Source organism: Nicotiana tabacum, chromosome 6, assembly GCF_000715075.1.
Source record: "Nicotiana tabacum cultivar K326 chromosome 6, ASM71507v2, whole genome shotgun sequence".
Classification (NCBI taxonomy): domain Eukaryota; kingdom Viridiplantae; phylum Streptophyta; class Magnoliopsida; order Solanales; family Solanaceae; genus Nicotiana; species Nicotiana tabacum.
The window spans coordinates 21,712,658-21,729,831 of NC_134085.1; the positions used below are offsets into that span (position 1 = coordinate 21,712,658).

Consider the following 17,174-nt stretch of genomic DNA (forward strand, 5'->3'; position numbering starts at 1 on the left):
AATCTAGCTACTTTTTTTGTTAAATAAAAAACCTAGTTAAAGGGGGTAAATATTGTCCTAATTTTGTATCTATAAAAAAATCCCAAAATATAAATTATTGGAATATTATCATCTATAGAAAAGTGTCTCAAAATGAAAGAAGTTCCTATTAACTTAAGTGCTTTTTATTAGCCACGGTCCTGTTATTATACCATGTTCGTGCAATTTCTGGAAAAATTCGGTATACGAGAAATCTAATCCAGTTCATTTTCTTGTTTCCACGTGGCAGAAACCCATTCACTCTCTTAAATTTCTTGGGCCCACGCCTGGCTTCTAGCCAAGAAACTATCAACTCGAAGTGAGAGGAGAAAAAAAATTAAATTTATTATACAACACATTGGAAACCCTGTGGAGATGGCAGGGATTAGTTGCTATTCTCCTTCATTACTCTCTTCCCGGAGGTATGTTTCTCTTCCTCCTTCCTACCAAGAAAAGCTTTTTTTAGGTACCTAAAAACAAACTACGGAAAATGAATAATTTAGTTTCTTGCATTTGATTTCAGACAGTTCCAGTTTTCCTTATATTTCAATAACTCCCTCTTGTTTTTTGTTTGGGTGCACGAAGTCTATCCTAGTGAGGAACTTTAGAAGATTTTATTTGCTTACATGAGTTGAAACTATGTAAGCTTAGGGCCCGTTTGTCCAAAAAAAAATTTCCTTTTCTTTTTTTTTTTTTAAAATGTGTTCCTTCATGAAATTTTATAAGTTTTTAAAAAAAATTCGAAAATGAGTTTTTCAAAAACTAGAAAAAAAAATTTCCATTCACAAAGCTGCAACATTTTTTCAAGTGAAATGTATGTACAAACGTAATTTCAGATTTCAAATAGTACCATTTTTTAACTTAAGTCCAAATACTACTTTTTTTCAAAAATTACAATTCTTATGTCCAAAGGCCTACATTAGTCTTAATGGTTCATTTGTCACTGTTTCTTGATTAGTTGAATGCAAGAGCATATTTATGTGATTTTATAGGAAACACTTGGTCAAACTGCATGTTATTTTAGGTGGCGACTCTATCAATTTGATCCTTATATTTTTGTATTACCTTGTACAAAAATGCATGATATGATGTTATTCTAGCTGTCATTTTGCACCCTCTTCATTTTCGCGTGAAAATTTTAGGAGCTCAACTAAGTGATGTGATGTGTATTTCAGCAACTTGGGATCATCTTTGTTGGTTGTCAAGTATCGAGGAGGGATCGTGATAGGGAAACCTCTTAGGAGGAGAGCTTTCGAAATTAAAGCAGAAGTTGAGTTTGTGAATGCTGATGAGGCGAAGAAACTTGTAGCTGTTGAGGGATATACAGTTCTAGATGTGCGCGACAAAACTCAATTCGAGAGAGCTCATATCAAAAACTGTTATCACGTACCACTCTTTATTGAGAACACAGATAATGACTTAGGTATATCATTTCTCCTTTATCTTAGTTGTTTTTTTTGTTACAATCTCCCACGTTGATTGAGAGAGCAGACTATTGTCTCCTTATATGTTCTTGAACAATTCTCATCTCATGATCAAACTCTTAAGACTGAGTTTTGCTCAATATTAATTTTCATGTTACTGGGGTCGGAGCTATTCATATTATTCGTTTATACAATGTTATGTTATTCACACTTCAGATGTCCAGCTCCACGCGTGCCGGGGAATTAGGGGCTGCTGCATTGGTGTTCTGTTCAGAATTTGATTAGTGCCTTTTATTTTCTGCAGGGACTATAATCAAGAGACAGCTGCACAACAATTTTTCTGGTTTATTTTATGGATTGCCATTTACCAAGCCCAATCCTGAGTTTGTGCAATCTGTTAAAAGCCAATTTTCTCCTGAAAGCAAGCTGCTACTTGTCTGTCAAGAGGGTCTTAGGTAAGTTAACTATTTTTTAGTTAAAGTTAGATCAGTTTAGGGCTAATATTCCAAGTGAATTTAACTTCCATGTTGATTGAAACCATTCCAAATGTGGAATCATGAAAACGAAATGCTTAGTGTTGAAGACATAATTAAGTAAATAAAAGTGTATTCTCTAATAGCTTAAGCTTTTAGATGAGATGGTCACACACTTCAACATGATATCAGAGCAGGCAAAGGTCCTGGGTTCGAGTCTCATCGCCACCAAATATCAAAAAGAATTTCCACGTGCTTGGCTCATCGAAAAGAATCAAGCCCGCACATGAGGGGACGAGTTGAAGACATAATTAAGTAAATAAAAGTGTGTTCTCTCTAATAGCTTAAGCTTTTAGATGAGATGATCACACACTTCAACACTTAGCTTGACCTCCACTTGGATCCTCGCTCAAAAGGCATGTAAATAGAATAGTAAACACTGTGTTGAGTTTTGGATTGTTGAGTTTTGGATTGTTGAGTTTTTGTTTAAGATGAAATAGTCTTAAAATGAGAGTGAATGGGAAATGGGATTTGGATTCGGATTTGATCAAATGATCGATCGATTGATTAATTATTTGGACCAAATTTATTTGTTAATAGTGAATATTAACGTGATATAATCCGTGTTTGTAACGGATGTTTTCCAATCCGTGTATTGTGTTGCACCAAGAAAGCAACAAGATGCCTAGTGCACCTCCCACCATGGCCAAGTGCTCCTCCCACCAAGCAAGTGTTCATTCCACCATGTAAGTGCTTCCTCCATGATATCCTAATGCTTGTTCCACCATGGAGGGGGCGGATTTCTCTCACATGACTGCTATAAATAGAGCAGAAGTTGTAGAGAAAGAAGAACACACCGGAAAAAAACACTCGAAACACTCAGTATACAATTGATATACACTCTGTATATAATTGATATACACTCTGTATACACTCAAACTACACTCTGTATACACTGTGTATACACTGGAAAAACGAATTGCAATCTGATATCCTCTTCAGTAAGAATTCAACATCGGCTATACATTGCATTCCTTCCTCTCAGAATTTCCATTCGACTTCTGAGTTCTCCTCCCTTGTTCTGCATTGTTTTAAAACTACAAACAAAGCAACTGTAAGTGTGATTTGCTTCCGAACTTTGCGTTCGCTGAAATACTGGGGTTTGAAGTACCGTTACACCAGTGTGTAATTCGTTCTATCCTGGGAGGAAATAATCCATAACCTTGGGTACTAGGAGGGGATTAAATTCCTTAAGGAATTCAGTGGGCTCGAATTAATTTTTGTTTCAGTTATATCATTTATATTTACGTATGTTACTGCTGTAGGTAGCTGATAAAGAGGATAATATCTAAGAGTGGAAAAGTTAAAACTTGATCTTCAATCATTCCATATTTATACCAGATAAGAAGTACTATACAAGAAACAACAACAACAAACTTAAGGAATTTAATAATTTTAATTTCTGTATTTGTGTTACTTTTATTATCCTGGAAACTTAAAACCCTTGTGGTTTTGTGTACTCCCATTTGGAGAGTAAAGCCTTCGTGGCGTTTTGTTGGAGATTAAAATCTACGTGATTTTTCACTCCAGTTTTAAACGTTTATTAAACGTTTGTTTGTGTCATTTTTACAGTAAAAATGGCGAATGACGGAAATCAAGCTGTTCCGATGATGACTGCCAATGCATCGACAAGTCGAACTCCGGCGTTGGCACCGACAGAGAAACCCGGAAAATTTTCCGGGATGGATTTCAAGCGCTGGCAGCAAAAGATGTTCTTCTACTTGACTACGTTATGTCTACAGAAGTTCATCAAGGAAGATGTTCCTGATCTTCCAGATGAAACTCCAGAGAATGATAGCTTTCTCGTGATTGAGGCGTGGAAGCATTCTGACTTCTTGTGCAGGAATTATATTCTTAGTGGACTGGAGGATAATCTGTATAATGTATACAGTGGCGTGGAGACGTCAAAAGAATTGTGGAATGCGCTTGAAAAGAAATACAAAACTGAAGATGCCGGGATGAAGAAATTCGTCGCTGCAAAATTTTTGGACTACAAAATGGTAGATAGCAAGTCTGTTATTACCCAAGTCCAGGAGTTACAAGTGATTATTCATGATCTATTTGCTGAAGGTATATTTCAAATGAATGCTAATGTTGAAAGTAAATTTTTTAGTAATTTTACTAACGGAATTTTCATTGAAGGTCTTGTCATCAATGAGGCATTCCAAGTAGCAGCAATAATTGAGAAGTTGCCTCCATTGTGGAAGGGCTTTAAAAATTATTTGAAACACAAACGAAAGGAGATGTCCCTTGAAGATCTCATTGTTCGATTGAGAATCGGAGAGGACAATAAAACTGCTGAAAGGAGAGACCGTGGAAATTCAACAATAATGGGAGCAAATGTTGTTGAAGATAACAAAAAGAGAAAGAAAGCTTCTGGTCCGAAATACAACCCAAGCAAGAAGCGGTTCAGTGGAAACTGCTACAACTGTGGGAAAACCGGACACAAATCTACGGAGTGTCGTGCTCGGAAGAAAGACAAGCAAAGGAGTCAAGCAAACATGGTAGAAAAGCATGATGATGTTGATGACTTGTGCGTCATGCTTTCTGAATGCAACCTGGTAGGAAACCCAAAGGAGTGGTGGATTGATTCTGGAGCCACTCGCCATGTTTGTGCTGTGAGGGAAGCATTTTCTACATATGCTTCTGCTGGACCCGAAGAGACGCTCTCTATGGGAAATGCTGCTACAGCAAACATTGAAGGATACGGTAAGATATTTCTCAAGATGACTTCTGGCAAGGTCATGACTTTGAACAACGTCCTTCATGTTCCCGAGATTAGGAAGAACTTAGTCTCTACTGGACTTCTTGTAAAGCACGGTTTCAAGTGCGTTTTTGTATCTGACAAGGTAGTGATTAGTAAGAATGAAATGTTTGTAGGAAAAGGTTACCTTACTGAGGGCCTTTTCAAGCTGAATGTAATAGTTGTTGAAACTAATAATAAAACTTCAGCTTCTTCTTACTTACTTGAGTCAAATGATTTATGGCATGTACGTTTGGGTCATGTCAATTATAAAACCTTGCGAAAAATGATTAACCTGGAAGTATTGCCTAAGTTTGAATGCGAAAAATCAAAATGTCAAATATGTGTGGAATCTAAGTATGTTAAACATCCTTATAAGTCGGTTGAAAGGAATTCAAATCCTTTAGACTTAATTCACACAGATATTTGTGACATGAAGTCAATACCATCTCGCGGTGGAAAGAAGTATTTCATAACTTTTATTGACGATAGTACTCGATATTGCTATGTTTACTTACTTAATAGTAAAGATGAAGCAATAGACGCATTCAAGCAATACAAAAATGAAGTTGAAACGCAACTTAACAAGAAAATCAAAATGATAAGAAGTGATAGGGGTGGTGAATATGAATCTCCTTTTGAACAAATATGTTTAGAATATGGAATTATTCATCAAACAACAGCCCCTTACACGCCCCAATCCAATGGGATTGCGGAAAGAAAGAATCGTTCATTAAAGGAGATGATGAACGCATTGTTGATAAGTTCTGGTTTGCCACAGAACTTGTGGGGGAAAGCCGTTCTTACGGCCAGCCGAATACTAAATCGAGTACCCCATAGCAAAACACAATCCATTCCATATGAAAAATGGAAAGGAAGGAAGCCCAACTTGAATTATTTTAAAGTGTGGGGGTGTTTGGCAAAAGTGCAAGTTCCTAAACCCAAAAGGGTAAAAATAGGACCGAAAACAGTTGATTGTGTTTTCATAGGATATGCGATTAATAGTAAAACATATCGATTTCTGGTTCATAAATCAGAAAATCCCGACATTCATAATAATACGGTTATAGAATCAGATAATGCTGAGTTCTTTGAAAATATATATCCGTATAAAAAGGAATGCGAGTCGATTGGTGAAGGATCTAAACGACCTCGGGAAGAAACAAAAGAAAGTACATTTAATCAGGGGGATCCAAGACTTAGTAAACGTCGAAGAACGTCTACTTCGTTTGGACCAGATTTTGTGACTTTCTTATTGGAAAATGAGCCTCGAACATTTAAAGAAGCTATGTCTTCTTCGGAATCATTGTTCTGGAAAGAGGCAGTCAATAGTGAAATAGAATCCATATTGAACAACCATACATGGGAATTGGTTGATCTTCCTGCTGGAAATAAACCTTTGGGTTCTAAATGGATTTTTAAGAGAAAAATGAAAGATGATGGCACTATTGATAAATTTAAGGCAAGACTTATTGTCAAAGGGTATAGACAACGAGAAGGTCTTGACTACTTTGATACATACTCCCCAGTTACAAGGATTACGTCTATACGGATGTTAGTAGCATTAGCTGCAGTGTATGGTCTTGAAATTCATCAAATGGATATTAAAACGGCCTTCTTAAATGGAGAGTTGGAGGAAGAAATTTACATGGAACAACCTGAAGGTTTGTGGTTCCAGGTAAAGAAAATAAGGTATGTAGACTTGTTAAGTCCCTTTACGGACTAAAACAAGCACCCAAACAATGGCATGCGAAATTTGACCAAACAATGTTGTCAAATGGTTTTAAGATAAATGAATGTGATAAATGTGTGTACATTAAAAATGTTCCAAATCACATAGTCATTGTTTGCCTATATGTGGATGATATGTTGATAATGAGTAATAACATTGCCAACATAAATGCTACTAAGCATATGCTAACTAGCAAGTTTGATATGAAGTACTTGGGAATTGCGGATTTAATTCTGGGGATTAAGATCCAAAAGACTCCTCAAGGTCTGGCATTGTCACAATCTCATTATATTAAGACAGTACCTGAAAAATTCAAGCACTTGGGCTTTAAAGTTGCAAAGACTCCAATTGACGTAAATCTTGCATTAGCAAAGAATAAAGGCCAAAGCATATTACAATTGGATTATGCTCGTGTGTTGGGATGCTTAATGTACATCATGAATTGTACACGACCAGATATAGCTTGTGCTATAAGTAAACTAAGTCGATACACGAGCAATCCAGGTCAATCTCATTGGATGGCAATGAAACGAGTTTTGGGATACTTAGAACATACCCAAAACTTTGATTTGCACTACAGTAAATATCCTGCGGTGATTGAAGGATATTGTGATGCAAATTGGATCACCGGTTCAACTGATTCGAAGTCCACAAGTGGATATGTATTCACTATTGGTGGAGGAGCGGTATTTTGGAAGTCGACCAAAACAAACATGTATTGCCTGCTCTACAATGGAGGCTGAGTTCATAGCCTTAGATAAAGCCGGTGAAGAAGCTGAATGGCTCCGGAATTTCTTGGAAGACATTCCATTTTGGCCCAAACCGTTGGCACCAATATGCATACACTGTGATAGCCAAGCAGCAATTGGAAGGGCTGGGAGCGTTATGTATAACGGTAAATCTCGTCATATACGACGAAGACATAAAACCGTTAGGCAACTTCTCTCTAGAGGAATTATCACGATTGACTATGTAAAGTCAAGTGATAATGTGTCGGATCCACTTACAAAAGGCCTAACTAGAGAGGTAGTTGAGAAATCATCGAGGGGAATGGGACTATGGCCGAGAACAAGTCATTGTGGCGGTAACTCTACCTAGAAGACTGGAGATCCCAAGATCTAGGTTCAAAGAGATCAAACAAAGTCATTAACGACGGTTCAACATTGTCAACAAAATTTTTTAGTCCATTTTCGTGATGAGACAATGTTCAGTACCAAGGATAAAGCATTAATGCTTTTTAATGATTTCTAAATTTGATACAGGGTATATCAAATAGTGTATCTACGGGATGACACGTTTAGGAATCACCTATGTAAGTGTGAAGTGTTAGCCGCTTCAAGGAGAATTTTGCAAGGCCAATTCTCTACGCACTTATGAAACCAGGCAATGTTCATGGGTGAAACGAACATAACAATGAGAACTAAAGACGGTTAAGAGATTGATTGTGTGACTTATGGTTGTCTAGGTATACACTAAAGTTCGACGGTTCAAAGATATCAAATCTACCGATTGACCGAGTATATCCGACATAAGTTCACTACGGAAAGTTCAAAGGGAAACCTACTTATCCAGATGCAATTAATTCTTGCTTGCAAATCACACAAGTTTTTCATGCATACTTCCGTGATATAGCCATTCCCCATTCATGTGGGGGATTGTTGAGTTTTGGATTGTTGAGTTTTTGTTTGAGATGAAATAGTCTTAAAATGAGAGTGAATGGGAAATGAGATTTGGATTTGGATTTGGATTCGGATTTGATCAAATGATCGATCGATTGATTAATTATTTGGACCAAATTTATATGTTACTAGTGAATATTAACGTGATATAATCCGTGTTTGTAACGGATGTTTTCCAATCCGTGTATTGTGTTGCACCAAGAAAGCAACAAGATGCCTAGTGCACCTCCCACCATGGCCAAGTGCTCCTCCCACCAAGCAAGTGTTCGTTCCACCATGTAAGTGCTTCCTCCATGATATCCTAATGCTTGTTCCACCATGGAGGGGGCGGATTTCTCTCATATGACTGCTATAAATAGAGCAGAAGTTGTAGAGAAAGAAGAACACACCGGAAAAAAACACTCGAAACACTCAGTATACAATTGATATACACTCTGTATATAATTGATATACACTCTGTATACACTCAAACTGCACTGTGTATACACTGGAAAAACGAATTGCAATCTGATATCCTCTTCAGTAAGAATTCAACATCGGCTATACATTGCATTCCTTCCTCTCAGAATTTCTATTCGACTTCTGAGTTCTCCTCCCTTGTTCTGCATTGTTTTAAAACTACAAACAAAACAACTATAAGTGTGATTTGCTGCCGAACTTTGCGTTCGCTGAAATACTGGGGTTTGAAGTACCGCTACACCAGTGTGTAATTCGTTCTATCCTGGGAGGAAATAATCCATAACCTTGGGTACTAGGAGTGGATTAAATTCCTTAAGGAAACACTGTGAATTCAGTGGGCTCGAATTAATTTTTGTTTCAGTTATATAATTTATATTTACGTATGTTACTGCTGTAGGTAGCTGACAAAGAGGATAATATCTAAGAGTGGAAAAGTTAAAACTTGATCTTCAATCATTCCATATTTATACCAGATAAGAAGTACTATACAGGAAACAACAACAACACACTGTTCTACAGGATGTCATAACACTGCGAATAGTAAGCACTGTTCAACAAGCAAATTTAGTGTTCTTGATTTTGTGGATGAGTAAGTAGGAGTGCGTCTACTGAGTACAATCGATTCTTGATTTCCTATGAGGCAAGAATGATTAGTGAAATTCAGTAGTGAATTTTCTTGACACTAAAGATTCATGCTCTTACACTTGGTCTTAACTTAAGATCTGAGTCCCTTTGGGTACATCCAACAAAATTGGAATAATATATATATACAAGATCGCAGCTCCTGCATAAGGATGACAGGAGCATATCGAGAAATGATCCAAACTTAAGAGCTGAATGCTTAGTTGGAGCACTATATAATCATACCTTATCAATTATCATAGAGACATGGATCTAGCGAAGGTAAATTTTTCAATATTGAGATCCTTAGTGAATAGACAAAAGGAGAAATCGATCATTATTTTTCTTACAAGTATCCTTGAAATTCGGACAGATTCTTGTTATGTGCCATCTGAGTTCTAAAAGAGCTGCCTGGTCTATGATCTTTTGCCTCCTTTATGTTTCATGCGCATCTATGCATCTTCACACTATTGATGGATGGTAAACTTACGTATTCCAAATTTCTTGTGGCTAATCGTTGTGTTTCTTGAAATGCTTTAAGGTCTGCAGCTGCTGCCCAGAGATTAGACGAAGCAGGTTATGAGAACATCGCATGCATAACATCAGGTCTTCAAACTGTAAAACCTGGTAAAACACTAAAACTCAAATTTAACATTTCAACTTGAATCTTGTCTTTCTGGATTAGCTGAAAACCGAATATAATTTCGTGTATCTAGGAACATTTGATTCTGTTGGTTCCAAAGAACTGCAAGATGCTGGCAAAGCCGGTTTGGTTACCATACAGGGCAAGATTTCAGCTGTTCTAGGAACTGTGCTTATCTGTAAGTTCTATAAGGATAGATCTTTAATGCATTCTCTTAAGAGTTTAACTTTTGTGCACTCATAGTACATACGTTTTCTACACTATCAGGTTAAATTTACCTTTAAATAACGTTAACTCTCCAAGATCGATATGGTAACTTGAAAAATAAAGGGTGTGTTTGGTATGAAGGAAAACATTTTCCGGAAAATGTTCTTCAATTTTTCATGTTTGGTTGGTTTAAATGTTTTGGAAAACATTTTCCTCGTGAACTCATTTTCCTTCAATTGGAAGAAAATATTTTCCCTATCAAGAGAAGGGGAAATTTTTTCCAAAACTCTTTTTCAACATTCCCTACTGTATTCCCGCACCCCACCAACCCACCCCGCACCCCACCCTCTATAAAAATATTGTTAATAGTACTTTCTTTTTATGTTATAGATATAGTAGTACTTTTTTTCATTTCATCAAATAAATACTTTTTTTTCATGATATAAAAAAAGTATTTTTTTTTTCATTTTAACAAAAAAAGTACTTTCTTTTCATGATGTTGAAAGAGTATTTTCTTTCATTTCAACAAAATGATGTAGTAAAAAGTATTTTCTTTCAATTCAATAAAAAGAGTATTTTTCTTTTCACGATGTAGAAAAAGTATTTTCTTTCATTTCAACAAAATGAGTACTTTATTTTCATGTTGTAGAAAGAGTACTTTCTTTTTCAACCAAAAAAGAGTATTTTTTTAAGTTATGGAGCACAAATTTCAACGTTATTTTTGTGTAAAAAAATAAAGCAACATATTGATTCCTTTGGGTTTGTTTGAATTTTTTAAAAAATAATTAAATTCTTGAAGAAAATAGAGTCCTTAAAACATTAGGTATTTGAGGGGGGGGGGGGAGGGGGTTGTTTGAGGAACACATGAAACGTGAGGACTTGGGGAAGGAGGATGAGGAGAGTAGCATAAAAAATTATTTTCTACTCTCTAACCAAACACTAGAAAATATTTTTCGGAAAAAGTTTTTCATTCACCAACCAAACAACGGAAAATAAGTGATAAACCACTCATTTTCCATGGAAAACATTTTCTAGGAAAACACTTTCCATGGAAAACATTTTTCTTCATACCAAACACACCCTTTATTTTTCAGTCATAACTTCTTGTAGAGTTGTAGTCAGTTGGCATTCCATTTGTTCCATTTGTTCATTTAACTAATCTTTTGTTGTTGAATGTCTGATATTTCAGGTGCATTGCTATTCATAACTCTTTTCCCCGATCAAGCAGAACAGATTCTTGCATTGGTTCCTTCAAGCTAACACCTAAACAACTCCAACTTTCTTTGTTTTTTTGGTGTCTCTAGTATGTTGAGGGATTTTGTTTTTTTTTAAGAAAAGTAGAGTGTGCTCATTTGTGTAGAGAAAACTACTTGATATTGAAATACCAGTAGTCATCGAGCTTTTGTACATTTCTCATTTGACAAATATCTGATTGGTAAACGGCAAATTGCTTTTTCTTATTTAGCAACTAAGAGCTATTTCTTTTAGTTTTTTGTTTTTCCTCTAATATTTTAATTTGAATTTTCTAGCCTGAGAATATGGATAAATATGATCTACCAAAGGAGAAAAAAAGAAAAGAAACAAAAGGGTTTTGTGCAAGTTGGTATTAAGTTGGAAGGACGATAGAAGAACGTGAAGAGATAAGCAAATCAGGGAAACAAAGAACACGAATAAGTTTGTTTCTGAGGTTTTCCTGTTATGGTTTATACGGTTGATGTCTTGGTAAGTTGGTATAAATAATAATACACGATCGGATTATTTGGACTCCTACTTGCAGTAGTATAACACATAAACCTTTTCCTAAACACACACAACTTTGTAAAGTTAGAACCTATACCACTCCTAACTAACTTCATTATTCTATAAAGAGTTGGACTCTAGTTTGATACACTTACTTTCAAAACGGGCTACCAAAGATTGTTGGTATCTTTATACAAATAGTGGGTTGAGTTCACTATATATATATTCTTTAGCTCTTACATATGTATGGGGTAAAACTGGTTTATAATATCTGGGCGAATGATGGTGTGGCACGTGGCATTGTAGACAAGTGGGATATGAGTCCGCAAAAGCTGTTATCGGTTGCAAACAACGAGCGATCAACACCGAACAAGTCCCGAAGACAAAACAACATATAGGAAAGATTTGCCATATTGATATTGGGTAACATTCATTGGGCAGTCGTTACAAAATATTTGTGTTGCTTCCAAACGCACACGCAAGTATACGTAGTTGACAAGTAATATAGGATTGTAAGTCCAGATATCGTACCCACAGGGACTTGTGATTAACTATCAACTAAATTAAACCAAACAATTAATCTATTCAAGCGAATCCTAACATATGAATATTTAACTAATTTAATCTAGAATAACAAATTAAGAGATTAAAAAAAACAAGCTGGAGAAATTAGACACGAATTCAACGAGAGACGATATTCTAGAGCTATGGGTAAACTAACGATCCCGTTGAGTTTTTTTTACTTAAATTGTCTAATTAATTTATCTAGTTTATTGATTAACATGGTTAATATTACTGATGATAGGCTATAATTACGTATTTTAGTCGCTTATTACACTCTAATTTACTGCACTTTAATTGAGTTTGAGCTTTAATCGCTAGTGACTTGCACTAATTGTGTGTTTTATGCCTTGCAGGAAGTGATCCTAAGCTCAAGAGTTAATTTGGAGCTAAATTGATCAATCAGGAGCTTTGAAATCTGAGTAAAAGCCCAATACATTAAACCGGGATCGTGTTCGGAGGTCGTGTACCAAGTCTAGATGTTAAAAGAGGACGAAATAAGTTCACTCTAAGGAAATTGCACTGCCGGCATGGGGCGCCTCAAGGCGCGGTGCAGCAGTACAAAGGTGGGTCTGACAAAAAAAGTGAGAAGCTACTGATAAAGGCCATTAGCGCGCCGCATGGTGCGGCCCATTAGTACAAATTTTACAGAGTGAGTGTCCTATTTCGCACAGGAGAAGGTATTTTCATCTCGGCCCAACCCTACTTGGTATAAATACATGTAAAAATGCTATTTTGAGGAAGGTTGGACAGATTTGAGACACAGATTCGACCTAAGGAGGCAGAGACACAATAGGAGCTAGGCGGGGAATTCTTCTACGAGTTTTTCCTTCACCTTCCTATTTTTCATTGTTGGTTATGACTTTTAGTATTATAGTTTTACATACTATTATGAATAGCTAATTTGTTATCTAGAGTTTTGATAGAACCTTTTGTAGGATAAATTCTTGTTATGTTTGTATATAATGAGTCGTAACATTTCTCTATTTGTTCAACTACGTTTATATTATGGTTGGTTGAACAACTCTCAATTGACTCTTCCTATTTAGTGTGTATTACTCAGGAGAGAGTGCATATTTAGGTAGTTGTTGAACAACATCACTCCCGATGTATGTGAGGGATCAATAACCAAGGGTTTAAAGGAGGGATTAGGGATAACGAAACCTTGGGTGCAATCTAAGTGATCTGTAATTAAAACCAACTAGCGTAACTCGGGAGAGTACGTCTAGTAAATTTTCGTAATTACTCGGGAGAGAATTACAACACGCAGAGCGCTCATGATCGGTAGAGAATACTTAGGCGAAATTATAGAAGACATAGCGGGAAAGATTCCGACAATTGGGGAAATCATTACTCTAGACCTCCTTAATCTTGTCTCTAACCCTTAGTATCTTTAGTTGTTAATCTACTAATTTAATTATTTAGTTAATTAGATATAAGAATCTTAATATTTATAACTTAGGAATTGTTCGAGCTTGTCTTAGCAATATTGAACAGTTGTAGCTAAGCCCTAGTTCTCTGTGGGATTCGACTCCGGACTTGTAAACCGGATTATATTTGCAATGACCGCTTAGTCCTTTTTATAAAGCATAGTTGGCATGATAAATTTTGGCGCCGTTGCCGGGGAACTAACGATGTAGTTGTAGGTGTACATATTGCTAGGTTTCAAGTTTGAACTTTTATTTTATTTTTTAGTATTTGATTTTTTTAAATTTTTTTTATTTTAGTTTTATTTGAGAAACACGATATCATGGAATTATGAGAATTTTGATGTTGGTAATTCTACCTTTAATCCTCCTTATGCATATTGTGAAGGAAACCACCCAGGGAAAAATTATCAAAATATTCCCGAGAGCGAGTTTTGTGCCCCAACTCAATCTTATATGTGAAATATGTGGTGGTCAAGATGGTCACTTTCACGGTTGTGCTTATATTTCTTACCTTCCCCCAACCCCTTACTTTGATGGTTCTTCTTTTTCTGGTGAAGTTAATTGGAACAAAGAACCCAGGGAAGCTGACCTAAAGAAGATCAAAGATATGTTAAAGTGCATTTTGGAACAACATAGTAAATTACAACTGCAGATAGAAAGGCAGGAGGAAACTATTCACAACTTGAAAGTTCACATGAGTCAACTGGTTGAAGATTTTAATGCTCAACAAGTCAATATTGTGAATAGTATCCAAGAAGAGCATGAATTAGATACAGAAATTGAGGAGCTAGAGGAGAAGGCCAGAGTAAAACACCAACAATCAATCGAATTAGATTTTGAGGATGTCAGTGTCGTAGAAGAGATACTAGAGTCAACCAAGGATATTAAAGATACATATTTAGTTGACTCTATTGTTATTAGTGTTGAGAATGTAGATAGTCCCAAGGTTCATGTAGTTGAGCGCATTGGTCCACACTCCAAACATTTTTCCACATTGTGTTTTGATGATGATATGGAAATAGAGTCGTCTGAGCCACTTGAGGAGTCAAGGAATGAGGAACAAGGTGCTTACATTTTGGAATTCTTCTTGCCAGAAAGTCGGGATTACACACCTCATCTAAAGGCAAGAAGTGCAGAATACTACATTATTTTATTGGGCCAGTCAAATTCGTTCCATCACCCCAAGAGCATGATCATAGAGCAGAATCAAAACTAGGGGTCCAATTCATAAGTTCAAGGTGGAGACAAAAAGTGATTCGCATCGTGCTGCGACGTTAAATCAAGCGCTTGTTGGGAAGCAACCCAACTTTACTGCTTTCTTTTATTTTATTTTTTATTAATTTTTTAATTGTATTATTTTTGTAGTGTTAATTTTTTATTTTCTAGGCGCAGAAAAGCTATTGAAAGGATGCAATAGCAAACCAGATGGTTGGAACTAAGTGTGAGATACTCGCACGAAGGACCAGGCCTGAGAGAAATCTAAGTACCCTATGAGTTGCTAGTGCTTCGGCCTTTGGCCTACCAGGAAGTTTCTTTTACCTTCTTATTAGTTATGGTGTACATTGGGGACAATGCACAATTTTAAGTGTGGGGTGAGGAGACTGTCTGGGAGTATTTTAGCGGTGTTAGTTTAATTGAATAATACTTTTTTTTAGAAAAAAAATATTGAACTTTTCCTGACGATGGATATCCTAGACAATTTTCTTGAGGAACTTAAGTCTAAAGAAAAAAGGACAAAAAAGATTTTCTTTGTAGTAATTCCCCATTGGTTTTTCTTTGTGCCGCGGTTCTTTTCCAAGGGTTTTGTATGAACCGGGCGTAGTTAGTTTTTTTCGGGAGTAGGAGCCATTGTGTTGTGTTTTGAATTGAAGCAATATCTCTTGACTTTATTATGCCTTGAGAATAGTGAGTCATTTGGTTGTGACGGTTAGGCTCAGTTTTTGACTCTTGTATAAGTACCTTAACTTGTATGTTCTTAACTTTACTCAACTGCTTTGACTAGAGTGTCTTGATGGTCCAATCTTGAGTGAGTCATATGCCATGTGTTTATGAGGTTTGTTGTATTCTGTGCATTGCATTTGATGTCTAGAACTTGCCCCGTGTGTTTGCACAACGAAATAGTAGTTTTGTTCAGTCTTGGAAGTGATATAGGCATTTCTTTGTTGAGCCATATATGTATTTTACCCGCCTAATTGTTATGTATCATAGTTAACCCCTTTGAGCCTATAATCATGTTTCTTTGGCAACCACATTACAAGCCTTACCCATTTGTTTGAAATAACCATCTTTTTGAACCTTTTCACCTCTCATGAGCACTTGAATTGTTATGAACTTTATAAAAGTTAAAGTGTGGGGTGGTTGGTTTGGATTTTGAGTGGAAATAATGAAATAAGGATAAGGTGCACTAATTTGAAAGAGCAAGAGCCACTTGAATTGAAAAAGAAAAAAAAAAGAAAAAAATAGTTGTATTGTGTGCGTGTTGATACCCAATTTTCTCTATATATTTGAGCAATAATCCCTTGATTAAAGGGGAGTACTTGTGTTAATTGATTCTGATTGTGGTTATTTCCATGTTTGAGTTGAAACTTTACTGGTTACCTTATTCTTCACTCGTTTTCAAAACTATAAATACCCTACCCTCTCTTCTTTCAAACACACAAACAATTGAGTTCAAAACACACTTACACTCAAAACTCTTTCTTTCTCTATTACTATTTGTGCTATTGCTTTGTCTAGCCGGCTAAAAGCCAAGGCTAGATTGTGGAATCCTGCTTACTTTACCTTTATGCACCTTGCTTTCTCTACTGGTATGTCCTAGTTAATTTTTCAAGCCTCAACAACAATATGCTTCTTTAGTTGTTTCAGTTTCCCTTATTCTTGAGTACTCGTATTTATGGTTCCGCAATCAAGTTACATTATTGGCATGCTGTAATATGTTCCCTTCCTCCTCAGATTGATGCTTCCCCTATGTGTGTTTTGAAGCATACTCTGGCAGTCACTTGTTGTGTACTTACTGTCTTGTGAATCCCAAACCCCCATATCCCCTCTATGTGTTTGTGTTCTTTTGGCTGGTTTGTGACCAAGCCAACTTCAGCTATTGTTGTGCATGTCCAAACCAGACCCCTGCTGGGGTCATGTGCTTACAGATAAGTGTATTCCCAAGATCCCTTTACCCCCTTGTATGATTACTGATTCTATTTGTTTGAGTTTTAAGTTTTATTACTACAACTGCTTTCAAATTGCCTCTGTTACTGATTACTTTCAACTCAGTTTTAAACAAACTCTTTTCCCAAACTATGTCAAGCACTCTCACCTATTCCTAGAATCTAGGTTCTGCCCCTCTTGTGTGAGCCTTGCCTTGGGACCCTTGAGCTCCTTCTGAAC

The 17,174-nt window shown here is 36.3% G+C and overlaps 1 protein-coding gene across 2 annotated transcripts; it reads left to right on the forward strand.

The window, feature by feature from the left end:
* The first annotated feature begins 290 nt into the window (after window positions 1–290).
* Window positions 291–11,506, forward strand: LOC107792361 (rhodanese-like domain-containing protein 9, chloroplastic). 2 transcript variants are annotated; one of them, XM_075254611.1, is made up of 7 exons: window positions 362–440; window positions 1,194–1,441; window positions 1,747–1,897; window positions 3,548–4,045; window positions 4,118–9,836; window positions 9,926–10,030; window positions 11,249–11,506. In XM_075254611.1, the coding sequence occupies exons 3-5, from the start codon at window positions 1,795–1,797 to the stop codon at window positions 6,442–6,444; spliced, it is 2,928 nt and encodes a 975-aa protein (XP_075110712.1). In that variant the 5' UTR covers window positions 362–440; window positions 1,194–1,441; window positions 1,747–1,794; the 3' UTR covers window positions 6,445–9,836; window positions 9,926–10,030; window positions 11,249–11,506. The 2 variants fall into 2 exon arrangements, with proteins under 2 accessions (XP_075110713.1, XP_075110712.1); XM_075254612.1 differs by lacking the exon at window positions 3,548–4,045 and having other exon boundaries at window positions 291–440; window positions 9,751–9,836.
* The last annotated feature ends 5,668 nt before the right edge of the window (window positions 11,507–17,174 follow it).

Coding starts and splice junctions, on each gene's coding strand:
- LOC107792361 (XM_075254611.1), top strand. CDS start 1,795: ATGGATTGCCATTTACCAAGCCCAATCCTGAGTTTGTGCAATCTGTTA. Junction 1,898..3,547: donor GTCTGTCAAGAGGGTCTTAG/GTAAGTTAACTA, acceptor TCATTTTTACAG/TAAAAATGGCGAATGACGGA. Junction 4,046..4,117: donor TCATGATCTATTTGCTGAAG/GTATATTTCAAA, acceptor TTTTCATTGAAG/GTCTTGTCATCAATGAGGCA.